A 22,662-nucleotide genomic window follows, 5' to 3' on the forward strand; every position below is an offset into this window, starting at 1 on the left:
ATGAGGTTCTGTCACGGGAGATTTTGAAGCAAAGAGGTTGTTTGGGATCATCTGAGGATCCCTGCCTTGGGAAGCGGGAGGATCTCTAGAGCCCCTCCCAACTGTAAGGTTCCAGGAATGTGAGCAGTGGGCGCTTCTTGCCTTGGGAAGAGGGTTGGACTAGAGGACCTCTAAGGCCCCTTCCAACTCTATGGTTCCAAGAATATGAACAGTGGGCACTTCCTTTCTTGGGAAGAGGGCTGGGCTAGAGGACCTCTAAGGTCCCTTCCAACTCTATGGTTCCAAGAATATGAACAGTGGGCACTTCCTGCCTTGGGAAGAGGGCTGGGCTAGAGGACCTCTAAGGTTCCTTCCAACTCTATGGTTCCAAGAATATGAACAGTGGGCACTTCCTGCCTTGGGAAGAGAGTTGGGCTAGAGGACCTCTAAGGCGCCTTCCAACTCTATGGTTCCAAGAATATGAACAGTGGGCACTTCCTGCCTTGGGAAGAGGGCTGGACTAGAGGACCTCTAAGGTCCCTTCCAACTCTATGGTTCCAAGAATATGAACAGTGGGCACTTCCTGCCTTGGGAAGAGGGTTGGGCTAGAGGACCTCTAAGGTCCCTTCCAACTCTATGGTTCCAAGAATATGAACAGTGGTCACTTCCTGCCTTGGGAAGAGGGTTGGCAACCCACTCACATTTATGACGGTCGCAGCGTCCCGAGGTCACGTGATCCCCCTTTTGCGACCTTCTGACAAGCAGAGTCAACAGGGACGTCCACTTAGCAACCGCACCACTAACTTAACAACTGCAGTGATTCCCTTAACAATTGTGGCAAGGAAAGTTCGTAAAGCGGGACAAAGCTCGCTTAACTGCCCTGTTAGGCTCATATTTACGATGGTGACAGTGTCCCGGGGGTGTGTGTGTCATGCGATTCCCCCCAAGTCAATGCGGAAGCCAGATTCACTTAACAACCGGGTTAGTAACTTATCCACTGCAGTGACTCACTTAAAACAGCCGAGGCCAGAAAGGTCACAGAATGGGACAAAACTCACTCAACACATTTTCTGCTTAGCAACATCGGTTCCGCTGTGGTCGTAAGTGGAAGATTAGTTGTATTCCCGCACCTTTCTCCTCCTGTTCTTTTTTTCTTCTTCATCCCTTCCTTTGGCGCCTGGCCTTTCCTCGCCCATCATGACAACGGCCCTTGTCCCTGGTGGCATTTCCCACCCCAAATGTCAGCTTCTCCCCTCAAAACCCCCCCCTCGAAAGAAAAAAAAACCCTAGCCATCCGCCTGGGCAGTGTCACCCGATCCGGCCTTTGACGTGTTTGTCACTCGGGCCCGAACAAAAGGCCAAAAAAAAAAAAAATTGCAGAAGGAGAACGGGGCGACCTTGCTGGCCGACTCCGGTCCTTATATAGCAACGCTGCCTCTACACAAAGACGTCTTATTTTAGCCACAATGGGCTGACCGGCCCTTGCAAAAGCGCCTGGAATAGACCCCAGGCATCTCGGGCGCCCGGTTGACACTGTGGCACACCCGGTCAAACAGCAAGATCAGCTTGCAAAGAGGAAAAACAAAAAAACAGATTTTCTGGGGTTGAATTTTGAGCATTCGGAAAGGAGAAAAAAAACGGGATGGGGGTGGGTGGGCTTTCTCTTTTGGGGGTACCCACTGGGAGGTGTTTTGGGGGTTGAGGGTTTGCCCGGATAAACATGGTTTTAGGTTTAATATCCTCCTGCACGCTCACCCTGGGGACAAAATTAGGGAGGATCAAACAGGATCCGTAGGAGATTTTCTCGGAATTAAAGCCTCATCCAGAACACGCAAAGGGCCAATGTAGAAATGGGATTTTTCCTCCTGCTCGACAATTGAGACCAAAATTTCCGTTGTTAAGCCAGATAGTTGTTAAGTGAGTTTTGCTCCATTTTGCGACCTTTCTTAATAGAAATAGAATAGAATTAGAAATTAGAATAGAATAGAATAGAATAGAATTAGAAATTAGAATAGAATAGAATAGAATTAGAAATTAGAATAGAATAGAATAGAATAGAATTAGAAATTAGAATAGAATAGAATAGAATAGAATTAGAAATTAGAATAGAATAGAATTAGAAATAAGAATAGAATAGAATTAGAAATTAGAATAGAATAGAATAGAATTAAAAATTAGAATACAGTAGAATTAGAAATAAGAATAGAATAGAATAGAATTAGAAATTAGAATAGAATAGAAATAGAAATAAGAATAGAATAGAATAGAAATAGAAATAAGAATAGAATAGAATAGAATAGAATAGAATAGAATAGAATAGAATAGAATAGAATAGAATAATAGAGTTGGAAGGGACCTTGGAGGTCATCTAGTCCAACCCCCTGCTTGCCACAGTTATTAAAGGAATCCCTGCAGTTGTTAAGTTAGTAGCACAGGTTATCAAATGAACCCGGCTTCCCCATTGAGTCTGCTTGTCAGAAGGTCACAAAAGGGGATTGTGTGACACCACCACCACCACCCCGGGACACTGCGACCGTCACAAACATGAGTCAGTTGCCCACTGTCAGAATTTTGATCACGTGACTGTGAGGATGTTGCAGCGGTTGTTAAGTGTGAAAAACCGGTCATAAGTCACTCTTCCCGGTGCCGTTGTAACTTCAAGTGGTCGCTAAACGAACGGTTGTAAATCAAGGATCGCCTGAACTCATTCCAAGCTGAAAGAAGGCCATTTTGCCCTAGCTTTCCCATTTTTGAAAAAAAAAACAATTAGAAGAGAGAATATAAAAGTCACTTCGGGTTGTTCCCTTCTACTAATGGCTCACTTATGCAACATCAAGTCTTTTTTTTATCTCCCAACTCACCTCGTACCTCTCGGATCTCCTCATGGTCTCCCATCCAAAACTAAATCTCAGCTTGCTTAGCCCGGAAGCCCAGCCTGGAAGAATACGACAGGGTAATTGTTCCACTTACAAACACTGCCGAGGCCTCCATTTCTGCACCGCGGCAAATCGAACGGAATGAGTTGGACCAGATTTTACAGCTTGCTTTTTTTTTTTTAAACCGGTGAAGCCCTATCGCTGAAGTTGTTAAAGGAATCACAGCGTTGTTAAGAGGATCCGGCTTTCCTCACTGACACGGTTTGCCAGGAACCAGCTGGGAAAGTCACGATCATGTTAACCCTGGGAGGCTGCAACCGTGGGAAATACATGCCCATTGCCAAGCACCCAAATTTTGGTCACCTGGCTGTGGGGATAACAAGAAGAATAGAGCTGGAAGGGACCTTGGAGGTCATCTAGTCCAACCCCCTGCTCAGGCAGGAAACCCTACACCATTCCAGACAAGTGGCTTTCCAGTCTCTTCTTAAAAACCCCCAGTGATGGAACACCTACAACCTCTGCAGGATGCTGCGACGGTCGTAAGTGTGAGGACTGGTCGCAAACCACTTTTTTATCCCGTGCTGACGTAACTTTGACCGCTAAGTGGGTGTTTGTAGGTCGAGGATTCCCAGCATATATCATCCCAGCTCGTTTCTGCCAGAGTCAGCAAGTTTCCCCCCTTTTGAAATCAAGACAATCGCTTGCTAAAGAAGTGGGGGGGGGGAAAGCCTTACCAGATAAGCTTTGCTTTTCATTATCGGCGAAACGACAATACTCATTACAGATACGGTGTGTTGTTTTGCAAGCTTTGGCACCGCACAAAACTAGTCCTTCCCCCCCCCCCCGCTACTAACTCCAAAATGCCAGAGGGGGTTTTGCGGTGCATGTAACACCAAGAATATATTTTTGCCCCGTTTCAGAGGCTATCCCGCTTGTGTCTAACTTCTTCTGAATTTCGCAAAAGATTTATGGAGTAAAATCGGACGGAGAAAGATGCATTAAAAAAAAAGATTGCATTTTCAGAAAGAAAGAAAAAACCCAAGCAAGTTTATTAGTCCAGATTATCGTTTTATTTTCACGGACTCTAGCAAACCATTTCTCAGCTTTAACTTCCCAGTTTGCAGGGACCACAACTGAGTCCAAAGTTTAGGTCGCTAAGCGAGACAGCCAGTTTTGCCCCATTTTGCTAACTATCTTGCCGGGGTCGTTAAGCGAATCACTGCACTAGTTAAGTCAGCCAGGCGGTTCTTAAGTGAATCCGGCCTTCCCCATTGACTTTGGCTCGTCAGGAAGGCCGCCGAAGGGGATTCCCCTGACACCCCCGAGGGACGCTACGACCGTCGTAAATACGAGTCAGCTGCCGAGCATCTGAATTTGGAGCGCCTGGCCTGGGGAGACGCTGCAAAAGTCGTAAGTGTGTGTGTGTGTGTGTGTGTGTGTGGGAAAAACGGTCATAACTCGCTTTTTTTTTCCGGGCCGTTGCAATTTCGGTCACTTAAAAGGTCGGTTGTAAGTTGAGGCGTAGCTGTAACAAGAACAACACCTAGTACTGCTTGCTCTAAATCCGAGGGAGGTCATTTGGATCACAGATGCGGGATCACAAGAGATATTGTTAAACTGTCATCACATACCACTTCCTATTTTAGAAGCCCTTCCAGGTTGCTATTATTGGTTCCTGGGGGTGGGGGGGTGGGGAAGGTATTTCTATCAGACCAGGCCCCCCCTCCCCCCCACACATACCCTTCGTGGGGATTTAAGCTGGGGAATGCCAAGTGGAAATCTGAAACAATTAAGATTTGTAACTCTGCCGGAATTGGGACTCCCTTGCAGTTTAGATCTAAGAAAGTTGCAAATAACTCTTAATTAACGGTGTAAAAAAACCCGGGAACAATAGGATAATATGAGATACAGACCCATAGCAAACGTAGAGAGATTGAAAACGAAGAAATAACGATCTGTTAGGTGGTAGTCCTTGATTTACGACCGCAATTGACCCCAAATTTTCTGTTGCTAACCAAAACACTCGTTAAGTGAGTTTTGTCCCATTGTACGACCTTCTCTTGCCACCGTTGTTAAGTGAATCACTGCAGTTGCTCAGTTAGTAACACGGTTGTTAAGCGGCTTCCCCTTGCTTGTCAGAAGGTCGCCGAAGGGGATCACGTGACCCTGGGACACGGCAACCGTCATAGGTACGTGCCAGTTGCCGAGCATCTGAATTTTGATCATGTGACCGCAGGGAGGCTGCAACGGTCGCTAAGTGTGAAAAAACAGGCATGTCACTTTTTAAAAAGGTCACAAAGCAAATCGTTGTCAGTCGAGGATTACCTGCATTGCAGGTCAAGTCCAACAAGAATAGGATATTTAAAATGAAAGCACCAATTCTGGAGCATTGGAACCCCATCGGCGTTGACAAATTCAGAATCTGTCAGTTGCAGAAGGCAGCTCTGTTTGGAACGGCTGACATCCTGGGATGTTATTTGTAACACCATCAGTCAACCACATCTGCCTCTTCTCAATAGGTGTACCAAAATGCCAATTTCGGTCCAAACATCTGGCTGACGGTGCAACGAAAAATAATATAATACGACGGTTAAACGGGATGATGCTCTTCAATATTTTTTCCTCTTCTTTTCCCGTTGTTTTACTCTGAAGAAGAATGGGAGGGTTAGTTTCAGCTTAAAGCTCTTCACAACATCCAGTTCTCTCATTTGGAAAGCAACCCTTAAAAATGATAGTATTAATTTCTACGCCCAAGTGACATCAGGGGTCCAAATTTATATAACTGGAATAACATAAATACAGAGAGGATGATGTATAACTAGGCCGCAATGCTCCCCGTGTCCAGAAGGGGGCAGTATGAAACAGATGTCTGCTGCCATCTAATGGGCATCTGGAGCAATGATGTTGGATTTTAAATTCCAGAACTGGGAGAGTATCTGTAATAATCAAGTTGTGTTTTTTTTAGCTCGGGTGAACAAACAAAACATCGGGACTCAACTTCAGTTTCCATCAAGAATGTTGTAGGTGTTTCAAAGACCTTTTAATTCACTATACAAATAGGGATAATATGACTGTGAAAATTTATGATGCTCTTGAGGTGTTTTCCCCCCTATTTTCTTAGTTTTTTACACCCAAGAAACACCGGAGGTTAGTTTCAACTTGATGGGAATGGAACTCTCCACATTATCTGAAACTCTTCACATTATCCAGTTCTGTCATTTAAAAGCACTCCCTAAAAAATGCTACTATTCATTTCTATGTTCAAGTGGCATCAGTGCTCCGAATTTATAACGAGAATAATATAAAGATAGAGAGAATGATGTACAGCTAGGCTGCAATGTTCCTCATGACCATGAGAGGGCAGTATAAAGCACTATCTGCAGCCCTCTAGTGGCCAACTGGAGCTTTGCAACCCAGATTTGATACCTTCAATGTAACTAATTCTTTTCGCTTTAGATAACTTGCAAAAAGGGACACAGTGGCTCAGTGGGTTAGGACGCTGAGCTTGTTGATCGGAAGATCGGCAGTTTGCCGGGTCGAATCCTGAGTGCCGCGTAGCAGAGTGAGCGCCTGTTACTCGTCCCAGCTTCTGCCAACCTAGCAGTTAGAAAGCACGTAAAAATGCAAGTAGAAAAATAGGGACCACTCCGGTGGGAAGGTAACAGCGTTCCGTGCGCCTTTGGCGTCTAGTCATGCTGGCCACATGACCACGGAGACGTCCTCGGACAAGCGCTGGCTCTTCGGCTTTCAAACGGAGACGAGCACCGGCCCCTAGAGTCGGAAACGACTAGCACGCATGTGCGGGGGAACCTTTACCTTTACCTAACTTGCAACTACAAGGGTTGCATGCAAGGAGAGGATTCTGTAGCAAAGCCAACAAATTTATATAACTGGAATAATATAAATATAGAGAGGAAAATGTATAATTAGGCTGCCATACTTTTCATGTCCACGAGAGGTCAGTACAAAGCATCGTCTGCAGCTCCTCTGATGGGCCTCTGGAGCTTTGCAGTTTTGGTACCCGCAATGTAACTTAACTCTTTTCGTTTTGTATCAATCGCAACGGCAATCTTGGCGCGAGGTGACAACGTAAAGGGAAGATTCTGTAGGTCAAGCCAACGAGCCATCGGAGCTGCAGATTGATATAACTGGAATCATATAAATATAGAGAGAGGAAGGTGTAGAACTTGTTCTGAGTCCTGATGTCAAATATGTGTCCACTAATTCTCATGTTCCTAGTTTGTCCCATTTGTCCTACACAGAACCCAGAGGGTCATTGCTGAAGATGATGGCATACATCACATTAGACGAAGAGCACGTGAAAGCATGTCTGATCTTTTCTATGTACTTATTGGGGCCTGTTATGATACTGTTGATGTGGATGTGGGAGCAAGACATCTAGGTTGCTGCAGGTCTGGCTCCCACCAGGCTCAAGGTTGACTCAGCCTTCCATCCTCCCGAGGTAGGTAAAATGAGGACCCAGATTGTTGGGGGCAATAAGCTGACTTTGTAATAATGCCACTTGGGTGTGTGTGTGAAAGCCCTAACAAGCAGGCATATACATAGAATGAAGGCTACTGCTAAGCTTGTAAGCTGCCCTGAGTCTTTGGAGAAGGGCGGGATATAAATGTAATAAAATAAATAAATAAATAAATAAATAAACAAACTAGGCTGTCCTACTCCAGGCGTCCAGGAGAGGGCGGTTACTTTAAAGCATCATCTGCGGCCCTCTAGTGGCTATCTGGAGCTTTGCAGTTCCGGTACCTGCAATGTAAGCTGCTGATAAATCTGCAACTGCAGTCTCGGTGTGAGCTTGCATTCTCTTACGAAGCCAATGAGCCGTTGGGGGTAGCCATTGCACGAATTCTCTCCCCATGTCTCGCCCTCCCGGGACCCCCCTGCTCTCCTTCTCCCCCTCCCTCTGGAATCTCAGCCCTGTTGTTCCAAGATATTTGGATGTCTCTCTTGCCCCCCCTCCCCTGAACCTGTTCCTATTCTTCATACCACGACAATGACGAGAGATTCCAATTGTTCGGGGCCAGGCTGGAGATGTGTGGGGAGAGGGGGTGGGGTGGGGGGTGGTGGATGGGTCTGCCTGTCCATATGAGGCTGGCCAGGAGGAGGGGGCGGGGGGGGATCGGGGATTTATAACCAGGGTCCTGAGCCAGGCACTCTGCTTAGAACCCCACCCCTTCTGTGCTGGTCTCAGGTAAGACACACACGCACACACACACACCGGTTGCAGCCCTCCAGCCCCCCAAAGTGTGGGGTGAGAAATATCCCAATGCACGCTTCAGGCAAAGGGCGATGCTTTGGGCGTAAGGAGTTATAAACGCGGGTCTGACTGGGGGTTGTGGGAATGGGAAGCGTTTCTTGAAGACCAGGTTGCACAGGGGTGGGGTGGGTGGCCGATGCGAGGTCTACGTGCATCGCCCCCCCCCCTGAATTTTAGGGAGGAGGGAGGAAGTGGCTCTCAGGGGTAATTTGGTAATAGCCGCCTCCGCTGGGGGGGGGGGTCTCTGGCACCTGCTGGGGTTAGGGATGTTGCCACCTGTAAGGCAGCCGGTATCCTTCGTTTCTCCAGCCGAAGCTTTCCCCCAGCTGGGGAGAATGGGAGATGTAGTCCAGTTCAGCTGGAGGAGCCAGGCAGGGGAAGGATGATTTAGCAGCACGCTTTTTGCAAAGAGGAGAATTCTCCTCTTGAAAACACTCACTTTTTGCCAGGAATATTCTACATTTTCACACCCTAGCCTAGCTTTTAATTCAGAAATATCTTTCTTTTCCTTTCCTTTCCTTTCCTTTCCTTTCCTTTCCTTTCCTTTCCTTTCCTTTCCTTTCCTTTCCTTCTTTTCATTGCAATCTCCTTTCCTCTTTCCTTCCTTCCTTCCACCCTCCTTCCTTCCCCTCCCTCCCTCCTTCCTTCCTTCCTTCCTTCCTTCCTTCCTTCCTTCCTTTCTTTCTTTCTTTCTTTCTTTCTTTCTTTCTTTCTTTCTTTCTTTCTTTCTTTCTTCCTTCCTTCCTTCCTTCCTTCCCTCCCTCCCTCCCTCCCTCCCTCCCTCCCTCCCTCCCTCCCTCCCTCCCTCCCTCCCTCCTTTCTTTCTTTCTTTCTTTCTTTCTTTCTTTCTTTCTTTCTTTCTTTCTTTCTTTCTTCCTTCTTTCTTCTTTCTTTCTTTCTTTTCTTTCTTTCTTTCTCTTTTTTTCCTTCCTTCCTTCCTTCCTCCCTCCCTCCCTCCCTCCCTCATCCCTTTAATAAAATTGTCAGAAAAGGCACTCCGAGACCTCTTCTTTTGCTCCCAGATAGTTGGGAGTAAAACTCCCATCTCTTTGAGATACTGTCTGAAGAACATGGTCTTCGTAATCCTTGGGAACAAATGGCGGTCATGCTTGACATGTCTGACTGGGGGGAAAAAACCACTTTTGCGAGGATTTAGCTCTTTCCTTAGGGAAAGCGTACATTGAGGAAATATACCTTAGAGGCTGATCTTTCATAACATATTTGAAAATCTATATATTGCAGCTTCTCTCCTCCCGATAGTTTTTTCCCCTCCTTAAAATAAAATATAGCGGATTCATCCTGGCAGGAACCATACCTGGGGAAAGGATTGGGGTGTATTTTATACTAACACGGCCCTTTTCCATGACAGGAGTCCGACCTGAGGTGTCCCAGTTCTTCTCCTCAGCAATCCTCTAAAAACAAAGGTAACTATCATAAGTATCTATTTCTGACTAAGAGAACAATCTATATCTAGTAGTATATCTATTTACACTTCAGCTGCAGCTGTTCTGGGTGCATCCTTGCCTAAAGCTGGTTTCTAAAGGGTGCACTTCTGATAACACCCAGCGGGGGGCAGCATATATGCACTGGAAGGAGAGGGATTAAATAAGGTGCCATTCCAGTGTTGTACACCAGGGGGAGGGGGGAAGCAGCACTATTCAAACCTTGGCCTAGCTCAGGGCCCCCTCTGGTGGATCCCTTCTGAACGACACGATGCAGATTCCCTCGCTTTAGCACACTCATAGTAGCCCTGATGACGTTGCCTAGTTGGGCTGTGAAACGTCTGCAAGAAAAGCACCGAGCTCAGAGAGCACCCTCGTTAAAACTTTCCCCAAGGCTGCGGGTGTGAATCATGCCCACCGGGAGAGCATCACAGCCTGTAGAGATGACATTGGACCTGGTTTCGTTGCAGCTCCCACCATGGAAGCCGAGGTATCTGATTTCGGGGCCGCCGCCCCTTTCTTGCGCATGTCGGAAAAGAGCCGCATCGAAGCTCAGACGCGGCCGTTCGACTTGAAGAAGGATGTTTTTGTCCCGGATGACAAGGAGGAATTTGTGAGAGCCAAGATCATTTCCAAAGAAGGTGGCAAAGTCACCGCGGAAACGGAAAGCGGCAAGGTAGGCATCATTCGAAGTCAGATCTTCAGACTGCAAAAATACAGAATAACAGAGCTGGAAGGGACCCTGGAGGTCTTCTAGTCCAACCCCCTGCTCAAGCAGGAGACGCTATACCAGCGGTCTTCAAACCTGGCCCTTTTATGACTTGTGGACTTCAGCTCCCAGAATTCCTCAGCCAGGCACGCTGGCTGTGGAATTCTGGGAGTTGCAGTCCACAAGTCATAAAAGGGGCACTTTAGAAGACCCCTGCTTGTGGACTTCAGCTCCCAGAATTCCTCAGCCAGGCACGCTGGCTGTGGAATTCTGGGAGTTGAAGTCCACAAGTCATAAAAGGGCCAAGTTTGAAGACACCCCCCCCCCCGGCCCTATACCTTTCCAGACAAATGGCTGCAACCATTCCTCCAGATCTGAAAGATCTAAATTCTTGGCATCGTCCCTCCAGGTGTGCTGTAAAGCGGGTCTTCGTAGTGCTGGCTGAGGATGATGGGGCTTAAAGTCCAAACTGTCTGAACTATACCAATCAGAGAAGGGTAGAGAAGCCGAGAAGAAATAATAGTAGAGGGCACAGAGCAACTTTACTCAACTGTGGCCATTTTAAGAGGTGCGGACTTCAACTCCCAGAATTCCCCAGCCAGCTATGCTGGCTGGGGAATTCTGGGAGTTGAAGTCCGCACCTCTTAAAATGGCTGTGGTTGACAAACACTGGACAACAGGAACAGCTGCTACCAAAACAATGGTTAGATAAGGGGGGGGGGGGATTTGAGCCCTGGCCAAGAAAATGAGGACATATTTCAGACAAGCCCCTCCCCAATTCGCATAAAGGGAAAGGAGGGGAAGGGGACATCTTCAGGCTGTTAGGGCCATTACTATAGCTATTACAATATTACATTTATATGGTAATATTGTAATGCTGACCTAAACATGGTATGGGCCTTCTTAATCCGGTCTAGCCTGTTGGGAGGACAGTGATAAATCTTCCAGGGGGTCAAGCACCGTTGTTCTCTTTAGAGTGTGTGTGTGTGTGTTAATGTGTGTGGATTCCTGGCAGCTGCCTGGACAAGTCCCTGGAGTTTTCCTGCAAACATTTCGGAAGTGGTGTGCCATTGCTTGCTTCCTAGGGCTGGGAGAGAGGGACTGGCCCAAAGTCACCCAGCCGGCTTTCATGCCAAAGGCGGGACTTGAACACTCCGTCTCCTGGTGATTGGACCAAAGTCAGCCAGCCGGCTTTCATGAGGCGGGACTAGAACTCTCCGTCACTCAAAGTCACCTAGCTGGCTTTTGTGCCTGAGGCAGGACTACAACTCTCTGTCTCCCGGTGATTGGCCCAAAGTCACCCAGCCGGCTTTCATGCCTGAGGCGGGACTAGAACTCTCCATCTCCTGGTGATTGGCCCAAAGTCAACCAGCCAACTTTCATGAGGCGGGACTAGATCTCTCCGTCGCCCAAAGTCACCCAGCCGGCTTTCGTGCCTGAGGCAGGACTAGAACTCTCCGTCTCCTGGTGATTGGCCCAAAGTCAACCAGCCGGCTTTCATGAGGCGGGACTAGATCTCTCCGTCACCCAAAGTCACCTAGCTGGCTTTTGTGCCTGAGGCAGGACTACAACTCTCTGTCTCCCGGTGATTGGCCCAAAGTCACCCAGCTGGCTTTCATGCCTGAGGCGGGACTAGAACTCTCCGTCTCCTGGTGATTGGCCCAAAGTCACCCAGCCGGCTTTCATGCCTGAGGCGGGACTAGAACTCTCCGTCTCCTGGTGATTGGCCCAAAGTCACCCAGCCGGCTTTCATGCCTGAGGCGGGACTAGATCTCTCCGTCGCCCAAAGTCACCCAGCCGGCTTTCGTGCCTGAGGCAGGACTAGAACTCTCCGTCTCCTGGTGATTGGCCCAAAGTCACCCAGCCGGCTTTCATGCCTGAGGCGGGACTAGAACTCTCCGTCTCCTGGTGATTGGCCCAAAGTCAACCAGCCGGCTTTCATGCCTGAGGCGGGACTAGAACTCTCCGTCTCCCGGTGATTGGCCCAAAGTCACCCAGCCGGCTTTCATGCCTGAGGCGGGACTAGAACTCTCCGTCTCCCGGTGATTGGCCCAAAGTCACCCAGCCGGCTTTCATGCCTGAGGCGGGACTAGAACTCTCCGTCTCCTGGTGATTGGCCCAAAGTCAACCAGCCGGCTTTCATGAGGCGGGACTAGATCTCTCCGTCGCCCAAAGTCACCCAGCCGGCTTTCGTGCCTGAGGCAGGACTAGAACTCTCCGTCTCCTGGTGATTGGCCCAATGTCAACCAGCCGGCTTTCATGAGGCGGGACTAGATCTCTCCGTCACCCAAAGTCACCTAGCTGGCTTTTGTGCCTGAGGCAGGACTACAACTCTCTGTCTCCCGGTGATTGGCCCAAATTCACCCAGCTGGCTTTCATGCCTGAGGCGGGACTAGAACTCTCCGTCTCCTGGTGATTGGCCCAAAGTCACCCAGCCGGCTTTCATGCCTGAGGCGGGACTAGAACTCTCCGTCTCCTGGTGATTGGCCCAAAGTCACCCAGCTGGCTTTCATGCCTGAGGCGGGACTAGAACTCTCCGTCTCCTGGTGATTGGCCCAAAGTCAACCAGCCGGCTTTCATGCCTGAGGCGGGACTAGAACTCTCCGTCTCCCGGTGATTGGCCCAAAGTCAACCAGCCGGCTTTCATGAGGCGGGACTAGATCTCTCCGTCGCCCAAAGTCACCCAGCCGGCTTTCGTGCCTGAGGCAGGACTAGAACTCTCCGTCTCCCGGTGATTGGCCCAAAGTCACCCAGCCGGCTTTCATGCCTGTGGCGGGACTCAAAGCATCATGGGCCAGGGATGGGTTCAGCAAAGGGAGCCCCATTCTTGTGGTGAGGCCTACCAGACCTCAAGATCCGATTCCATCTCGTTGGCAGACGGTGACGGTCAAAGAAGATCAAATCATGCAGCAGAATCCGCCCAAGTTCGACAAGATTGAGGATATGGCCATGCTGACTTTCCTGCATGAACCGGCCGTGCTCTACAACCTGAAGGACCGCTATGCCGCCTGGATGATCTACGTAAGCCCAAAGGAATGGGGAGAGAAGACTTTGCACGGAGGACCTGATTCTTACCCCGCAGATATCTGGGGGTGATGAGCAAAACAGAATCAGAATCTGAATAGAAGCTGGAAGGGACCTTGGAGGTCTTCTAGTCCAGCCCCCTGCTCAAGCAGGAGACCCTAGGCCAGGGGTAGGCAACCTCGGCTCTTTTATGACTCGTGGACTTCAACTCCCAGAATTCTGAGCCAGCCATGCTGGCTGAGGAATTCTGGGAGTTGAAGTCCACGAGTCATAAAAGAGCCAAGGTTGCCTACCCCTGGCCTAGACCATTCTAGACAAGTGGCTGTATAGTAGTCTCTTCTTAAAAATCTCCAGCGATGGAGCACCTGTGTCTTCTGGTGGCAAGCCGTTCCACTGTTTAATTGTCCTCACTGTTAGGAAATTCCTCCTTAATTCCAGGTTGCTTCTCTCCTTGATTAGTTTCATCCGTTGCTTCTTGTAGTAGTAGTAGTAGTAGTAGTAGTAGTAGTAGTAGTAGTAGTAGTAATAATAATAATAATAATAATAATAATAATAATAATAATAATAATAATAGTAATAATAATAATAAAGTTGGAAGGGACCTTGGAGGTCATCTAGTCCAACCCTCTGCTCAGGCAGGAAACCCATTTCAGGCAAATGGCTGTCCAGTCTCTTCTTAAAAAACTTCCAGTGTTGGAGCATTCACAGCTTCTGGAGCAGGTTGTTCCACTGGTTCATTGTTAATCTCCTTAGTTCCAGGTTGCTTCTCTCCTTGATTAGTTTCATCTGTTGCTTGTAGTAGTAGTAGCAGCAGCAGTAGTAGTAGTAGTAGTAGTAATAATAATAATAATAATAATAATAATAATAATAATAATAATAATAATAATAATAAAAAGTTGGAAGGGACCTTGGAGGTCATCTAGTCCAACCCCCTGCTCAGGGAGGAAACCCTATACCATTTCAGGCAAATGGCTGTCCAGTCTCTTCTTAAAAACTTCCCGTGTTGGAGCATTCACCACCTCTGGAGGCAGGTTGTTCCACTGGTTAGTTGTTCTAACTGTCAGGAAGTTTCTCCTTAGTTCTAGGTTGCTTCTCTCCTTGACTAGTTTCCATCCGTTGCTTCTTGTCCTGCCTTCGGGCGCTTTGGAGAATAGCTTGACTGCCTCTTCTTTGGGGCAGCCCCTGAGATACTGGATCACTGCTATCATGTCTCCCCTCGTCCTTCTCTTTATTAAACTGGACATCCCCAATTCCAGCAACCGTGCCTTGCATGTTTTGGCCTCCAGTCTCCTGATCATCTCTGTTGCTCTTCTCTGCACTCTTTCTAGAGTCTCAACATCTTTTTGACATCGTGGTGACCAAAACTGCCTTCGGGTGCTTTGGAAAAGAAAGGTTGACCCCCCCCTTCTTTGTGGCAGCCCCTCAAATACCAGAATGCCGCTATCATGTCCCCCCCTAAGTCCTTCTTTTCTCCAGACTAGCCAAACCCAAGTCCTGCAACCGTTCTTCCTATGTTTTAGTCTCCAGGCCTTTTAATCATATTAGTTGCTCTTCTCTGCACTTTTTCCCCAAAAGTCTCCACATCTTTTTTGTGTGTGTGTGTGTGAGACCAAAACTGGACGCAGTATTCCAGGTGTGGCCTTAAAACACAAGGTGTGTGTGGGGGGAGGTTGTGTGTTCAGAAGTCATCTCCAGGGCTTTTTTTCCTCATAGAACGCTCAGAACGGAGTTCCGGCACCTTTTTTGGATGGAACCTTGTAGGGTAGGCAAGGCGGGTTGTATGACGTGTGTGAGTTCCGGCACCTTTTTCTTTTACAAAAAAATGCACTGGTCATCCCAGTTACGGGAAGCATCACAGGTGGTCCTCAACTGACAAGCATCTCCCAGCGTCGTTGGCCCCGGGGGAATTCTGGGAGTTGAAGTCCAGGGTCTTCAAATTCCCAAGGTTGAGAAAAGACTTCTCCAGAAGAGGAGGTGGGCGTTCCTGTGGTGAAGAAGTCAACTGTCCTCTTTCTAGGGCTTTGAGGTTCCTCCACGGACCAGGATGGACCTTCGGAAGTTCACTTCTCCTCCCTCTCTTCTTCTCTAGACCTACTCAGGGCTGTTCTGTGTGACGGTCAACCCCTACAAGTGGTTGCCGGTCTACAACGCTGAAGTGGTGGGCGCTTACCGAGGGAAGAAGCGGAGTGAAGCCCCTCCTCATATCTTCTCCATCTCCGACAACGCCTATCAGTACATGTTGACAGGTAAAAGGACCTTGCAGGTCAAGGAAGACGTGGGGATCCAGAAGAGGGGGGATCCTGGTAGCCATGAGAGAAGAAGAGATGTTGAAGGCTTCAGGAACCCCACTGGGGCTTCTCCTTTTACCCTTCTTCCTCTTCCTCTTTGTCGTCTTCTTCTTGTCTTCCTCCTTGTCTATCATCTCCTCCTCGTCCTCCTCCTCCTTGTCTATCTTCTTCTCTTCTTCCTCTTCCTCGTCTATCTTCCTCTTTTCCTCCTTGTGTATTTTCTCCTTCTTGTCTTTCGCCTCTTCTTCGTTGTCAATCTTCTTCTTCTTCTTCTTCTTCTTCTTCTTCTTCTTCTTCCTCCTCCTCCTCCTCCTCCTTGTCCATCTTCTCCTCCTCCTTCTCTTCTTCCTCCTTGTCCATCATCCCCTTTTCCTCCTCTTCCTCCTTGACTATCTTCTCCTTTTTCTCCTCATCTATTTTCTGCTTCTCCTTCTTCTCTTCCTCCTTGTCTATCTTCTACATCTTCTTCCTCTTCCTCCTTGCCTATCTTCTCCTTCTTTTCCTCCCCTTCCTCCTTGTCTATCTTCTTCCTCCCTCCCTCCCCTTCATCCTTGTCTATCTTCTCCATCTTCTTCCTCTTCCTCCTTGTCTATCTTCTCCAACTTCTTCCTTTTCCTCCTTGTCTATCTTCTCCATCTTCTTCCTCTTCCTCCTTGTCTATCTTCTCCTTCTTTTCCTCCCCTTCCTCCTTGTCTATCTTCTTCCTCCCTCCCTCCCCTTCCTCCTTGTCTATCTTCTCCATCTTCTTCCTCTTCCTCCTTGTCTATCTTCTCCATCTTCTTCCTCTTCCTCCTTGTCTATCTTCTTCTTCCCTTCCTTCTTGTCCATTTTCTCCTTCTCTTCCTCCTTCTCTTATTTCCTCCTCCTTTCTCATCTTTCTCCTTCTCCTCTTCCCTTCTCTTCCTCCTTGTCTATCTTCTTCCTCCCTTCCTCCCCTCCCTTCTTGTCCATTTTCTCCTCCTCCTCCTCCTCCTCCTTGTCTTATCTACTCCTCCTCCTTTTCTTTCTCGTCCATACTCTCCTTCTCACGTCCCCTTCTTTCTCTTTCTCCTTCTCTACCTCCTTCTCCTTCCGCTCTTCCTCCCTTGCTTTCATGTCTCTCCCTTTCTTTTCAAATCTTCTTTTTTCCCCCTTCTCTTTTCTAGATCGGGAGAACCAGTCCATTCTCATCACGTAAGTTCCAACTCTTGCCTTGACCTTTCAAACTACTATTTTGTTATCAAAATACTCTTTAGTTATCTTACCAACCCCCCTGGAACTTCTGTTCCATTTTGATTGGGGGATTGTCTCCTTCTCATAGTGAAACTAAAGTGGTTTTTCTTCAGTCTTTGACCTAGCAGGAAGCTATAGGGACACAACATGGGATAGGATAGGATAGGATAGGATGGGATGGGACGGGACGGGACGGAACGGAACAGAACAGAACAGAACAGAACAGAATAGGAATTGGAATGGAATGGAATGGAAGAGAAGAGAAGAGAAGAGAAGAGAAGAGAAGAGAAGAGAAGAGAAGAGAAGAGAAGAGAAGAGAAGAGAAGAGGAATTGGAATAGAATAGAATAGAATAGAACGGAACGGAAAGGAACAGAATAGAATAAAATAATATTACAATGGAACAGAACAGAACAGAACAGAACAGAACAGAACAGGAATAGAATAGAATGGAATGGAATGGAATGGAATGGAATAGAATAGAATAGAATAGAATAGAATAGAATAGAATAGAATAGAATAGAATAGAATAGAATAGAATAGAATAGAATAGAATAGAATAGAATAGAATAGAATAGAATAGAATAGAATAGAATAATATTAGAATGGAACAGAAGAGAACAGAAGAATAGAACAGAACAGAACAGAACAGAACAGGAATAGAATAGAATAGAATAGAATAGAATAGAATAGAATAGAATAGAATAGAATAGAATAGAATAGAATAGAATAGAATAGAATAGAATAGAATAGAATAGAATAGAATAGAATAGAATCTGGAAGGGACCTTGGAGGTCTTCTAGTCCAGCCCCCTGTCCAGCAGGAGAACCTACACCATCTCAGACAAGTGACTGCCCAGGTTAAGCCCACATAAAAGAGAAGAATTGGTAGGATCAACTTAAGACCACAGTTGACCCTCCAACCTTCTGTTATTAAGTGAATTTTGCCTCAAGTATTAAGTGAATCGCTGCGGTTGTTAAGTGGGTCACACTGTCGTTAAGTGAATCCGGCTGCCCCCACCCTGCCCAGATCAAGTTTGCTTGTCAGGAAGCTGCCTAGGCAGGTCGCCACTGGTGATCTGATTTACGTCCATGCAAAAGCTGTCCCATAAATCAGGCATTAATTAAGATTGTGTTGGTTTTTTTCCCCTCCCTGTAGCGGAGAATCCGGTGCTGGGAAGACTGTGAATACCAAGCGGGTCATTCAATATTTTGCAGTCATCGCTGCGATTGGTGATCGTAGCAAGAAAGAACAAGCGGCCGCAACGGGGAAGGTGAGCATCCAATTGGGCGGCGTTATGTTAACCTTGAGAAGTTTAAGACAGACGGCTGGACTTCAGCTCCCAGAATTCCCCATCCAGCATGGCGGGATGCCCAGGTTGGACACCCCTAGTTCAATAATTCAGACGATTGGATCCTAAACCTGGGCAACTTGAAGAGTTAAGTCTTGTGGACTTCAACTCCCAGAATTCCCCAGCCAGCCATGCTGGCTGGGGAATTCTGGGAGTTGAAGTCCACCTGAAAAACACTGCTATACAGTTACATATTTAAAGCTGGGCTACATGTTACACCACTTGTAATCAACCAGATGCTACTTCTATTAATCCTAAGCAGATAGCCCAGTAGTAAGGGCTATTAATTAATAATTAATTAATTAATTGGTATTAATCAGAGCAATTAATTGGTATTAATCAGAGCAATCACTTAATCAGTATTAATCAGAGCAATTAATTGATATTAATCAGAGCAATCACTTAATTGGTATTAATTAGAACAATTAATTAGTATTAATTTGAACAATTAATTAGTATTAATTAGAACAATTAATTAGTATTAATTAGAACAATTAATTAGTATTAATTAGAACAATTAATTAGTATTAATTAGAACAGTGGTGGCCTCTGGTTATCTTGCACTAAGACTTCCAACCCTCCTTAGAATATATAGAACAGGGGGTCTTCCAACTTGGCCCTTTTATGACTTGTGGACCAACTCCCAGAATTCTTGAGGCAGGGCACGCTGGCTGAGGAATTCTGGGAGTTGTATTCCAAAAGTCATAAAAGGGCCAAGTTTGAAGACCCCCTGATACAAAATAGCAAAGTTGGAAGGGACCTTGGAGGTCTTCTAGTCCAACCTGCTATACCATTCCAGACAAATGGTTGTCCAATCTCTTCTTCAAAACTTCCAGTGTTGGAGCACCCACAACTTCTGGAGGCAGGTTGTTCCACTGGTTAATTGTTCTCACACTCAGGAAGTTCCTCCTTAGTTCTAGGTTGCTTCTCTCCTTGACTAGTTTCCATCCGTTGCTTCTTGTCCTGCCCTCAGGCGCTTTGGAGAATAGCTTGACTGCCTCTTCTTTGGGGAAGCCCCTGAGATACTGGAACACTGCTATCCTGTCCCACCTCGTCCTTCTCTTCATTAAACTGGACACACCCAATTCCAGCAACGGTTCTTCATATGTTTTAGCCTCCAGTCCCCTGATCCTCTTCGTTGCTCTTCTCTGCACCCTTTCCAGAGTCTCAACACCTTTTTTTTAATCTTTATCTTGTTCTAATGCAGGGGTCTTCAGTCTTGGCCCTTTTTATATTGACTTGTGGACTTCAACTCCCAGAATTCCTGAGGCAGGCACGCTGGCTGAGGAATTCTGGGAGTTGAAGTCCACAAGTCACAAAAGGGCCAAGACTTGAAGACCCCTGGTCTAATCCTTCCACCCCACCCATCCACAGGGCACCTTGGAAGATCAAGTCATCCAAGCCAACCCAGCTCTGGAGGCCTTCGGCAACGCCAAGACTCTAAGGAACGACAACTCCTCTCGCTTTGTAAGTATGGATGCAAGGAGAAGGTGTGTCCTTCTTGGGATACCACCACGTCTAACCTTTGCAAACCTTCTACCTGCTCTCAGTCCATTTCTCCTTTCTTCTTCAGGGTAAATTCATCCGCATCCATTTTGGGGCGACAGGCAAGCTGGCGTCCGCCGACATTGAAACCTGTGAGTGTCGAGTTTCCAGAATTCTCAAATCTTTGATGGATTCTTTGCAAGTTCTTGGATTGTTCTTCTGGACTTTTCCCGCTTGTTCACCCTCTCGGCATCTTTGTCGTTCTCCGCTTTTCCATCTTCTTTTCAGATCTCCTGGAAAAGTCCAGGGTCATCTGCCAGCTGAAGTCGGAGAGGAATTATCACATCTATTACCAGATCTTGTCCAACAAGAAGCCGGAGCTACTGGGTGAGTTTTGCTCCATGAATTATCCCACCAAAGCTTCCTTCGGACCAGTCCCAAATTTTGGTGCATTGTTTTCGAGGTTCAGATGAACCTGTCCAAAACGGGTTCAGATAAACTACATCTCTCCCACCTTGACCTTGTACAGGTCTGAAGGGTTCATATATTTGAAGTCAGGAAGGCTTCGTTGAGCCCAGGTTGGCGAATAATAATAATAATAATAATAATAATAATAATAATAATAATAATAATAATAATAATAATAATAATAATAATAATAATAATAATAATAATAAGAAGAAGAAGAAGAAGAAGAAGAAGAAGAAGAAGAAGAAGAAGAAGAAGAAGAAGAAGAAGAAGAAGAAGAAGTAGTAGTTGGAAGGGACCTTGGAGGTCATCTAGTCCAATCCCCTGCTAAGGCAGGAAACCCTCTACCATTTCAGACAAATGCCTGTCCAGTCTCTTCTTAAAAACTTCCAGTGTTGGAGCATTCACCGCTTCTGGAGGCAGGTTGTTCCACTGGTTAGTTGTTCTAACTGTCAGGAAGTTTCTCCTTAGTTCTAGGTTGCTTCTCTCCTTGACTAGTTTCCATCCGTTGCTTCTTGTCCTGCCTTCAGGGGCTTTGGAGAATAGCTTGACTGCCTCTTCTTTGGGGCAGCCCCTGAGATATTGGTACACTGCTATCATGTCCCCCCTCACCCTTCTCTTCGTTAAAGTAGACATACCCAATTCCAGCAACCGTTCCTTATATTTCTTTTAGCCTCCAGTCCCCCAATCATCTTTGTTGCTCTTCTCTGTGCTCTTTCTAGAGTCTTGGTCTCGTTGAGTTGGCCCTTCTTCTTCTAGTTACTATTAATCAGATTTTCTTGAGCTGAATTGTGTCGCTCTTCACTAGTTCCACTTGATTGTGCTGGGACTTTCCCATCCTTATTAAGACCAAAGAAGACTTGATCGGACTACTGCTTGATGCCTTGATCCACTTAGTCTGAAGTTCATCTTTGTCTCCAACGTCGAAGACCCGGTTGATAACGGGAGATTCTCCTTTACATCCAAAGAATTGAGAATACCGTACCTGATCTTGTGGGCTCCTGGATGCTCTCTGAGTGTGGTTGTAAGAGAGCAAAAACAACAACAACAACAACAACCCCTCCCTTCTAGCAGTGATGAGGATACCTGGTGGGATCATGAGATGTCTGCCAGAAAACAGCCAAGCTCAGAGGAGACTCCACAGTCCTCCTCCTCCCCCCTTCGCGTCCTTCTCCTCTTCCTCCTCCCCCCTCCTCCCCCTTCTCTCCTCCACTCCACAAACCCCACTCCTTTCTAGCACTGATGATGTTACCCAGCTGGGTCATGAAACATCTGCAAGGAAACAAGCAAGCTCAGAGGATTCCACAGTCCTCCTCCTCCTCCTCCTCCCCTTCTCCTCCTCCTCCTCCCCTTCTCCTTCTTATCCTTCTCTTCTTCCCACTCCTCTCTTTTTCTCCTCCACTCCACAAACCCCTCCTCCCTTCCAACACTGATGAAGTTACCTAGTTGGGTCATGAAACATCTGCAAGGAAACAGGCAAGCTCAGAGGATTCCACAGTCGTCGTCGTCGTCCTCCTCCTCCTCCTCCTCCTCCTCCTCGTCCTCCTCCTCCTCCTCCTCCTCCTCGTCCTCGTCCTCCTCCTCCTTCTCCTTGTCATCATCATCGTCCTCCTCCTCCTCCCTTCTTTTCATCCTTCTCTTCCTCCCACTCCTCTCTTTTTCTCCTCCACTCCACAAACCCCACTCCCTTCTAGCTCTGATGATGTTAGCTAGTTGGGCCACGAAACGTCTACCAGAAAACAACCAAGCTCAGAGAGCACCAAACCCAGGCTACAGATTATTATTCTCTCCTCTCCATACCTGGTCTCCTCTGTGGTGACGCTTGTATTCCAAAACAGCCTCTTCCTGTGAAACGCAAGTGGTGGCCATGATTGTTGAAGAGCTCTCTCCGAGAACGTAGGACAGCTTGTTCTGATTGCACGAGAGGGTTTTTCATTGTTCGATCGTCAGCTCTTTTGAGATTTACGGCAGGGCTTTTCAACCTTTTTACCCACTGGACCACTTTTAGGATATGGCAACGTCCGAGGACCACCAGTCGACTAGCAAGGGGTCAAAAACTTGATGACCAAAAAAAAAAAGGAAAAAAGTGATGAAGTACAGGTAGTCCTCGACTTACAACAGTTGGCTTAGTGACCGTTTGAAGTTACAATGGCCCTGAATAAAGGGCCCCCCAAGCCACAGCCGAGCAAGACATCTGCCTGCCCGCCCGGTGCCACTCTTCCTCCTGTCCGAGGTTTTCATGGTTGTGAGCATTTCTGTTGAGGATTGGCAGCGGGGGTGGGTGGGTGAGGTCGGTTTTTTATTCCCCCTCCCTCTGTTGGGTGGTTGCCGCAGGTTTTGGTCACTTCACATGACCCTGGGACACTGTGACCGTCATCAATATGAATCAGTTGCCAAGCATCTGAATGTAAATCACAAGACCCTGGAGATGCTGCAACATTCCAGCTGATCGGCGCTTCTTCTGGGCTCAGCAGAAACACCGGGATCAGTGCCGAGCTCCAAATGGATCCTGGCGCTGATCCTGGCACTTCCACTGAGCCCCGACAGCCCTGCA

General features: G+C 47.2%; 1 protein-coding gene across 1 annotated transcript in view; it reads left to right on the top strand.

Annotated features, from left to right (window-relative positions):
* The first annotated feature begins 8,047 nt into the window (after positions 1–8,047).
* The window catches only part of LOC308677958 (myosin-7), a 49,795-nt gene continuing 35,180 nt past the window's right edge, over positions 8,048–22,662 (top strand). The window contains exons 1-10 of the mRNA XM_081344686.1: positions 8,048–8,064; positions 9,500–9,554; positions 10,043–10,248; positions 13,159–13,302; positions 15,395–15,551; positions 16,739–16,766; positions 17,963–18,077; positions 19,530–19,622; positions 19,729–19,792; positions 19,929–20,027. Coding sequence (XP_081200812.1) covers positions 10,051–10,248; positions 13,159–13,302; positions 15,395–15,551; positions 16,739–16,766; positions 17,963–18,077; positions 19,530–19,622; positions 19,729–19,792; positions 19,929–20,027 — 898 coding nt within the window. The 5' untranslated portion in view covers positions 8,048–8,064; positions 9,500–9,554; positions 10,043–10,050. The remainder of the gene's footprint in view (positions 8,065–9,499; positions 9,555–10,042; positions 10,249–13,158; positions 13,303–15,394; positions 15,552–16,738; positions 16,767–17,962; positions 18,078–19,529; positions 19,623–19,728; positions 19,793–19,928; positions 20,028–22,662) is intronic.

The sequence above is a fragment of the Vipera berus genome (genome assembly GCF_964194415.1).
Source record: "Vipera berus genome assembly, chromosome: Z".
Taxonomy (NCBI): domain Eukaryota; kingdom Metazoa; phylum Chordata; class Lepidosauria; order Squamata; family Viperidae; genus Vipera; species Vipera berus.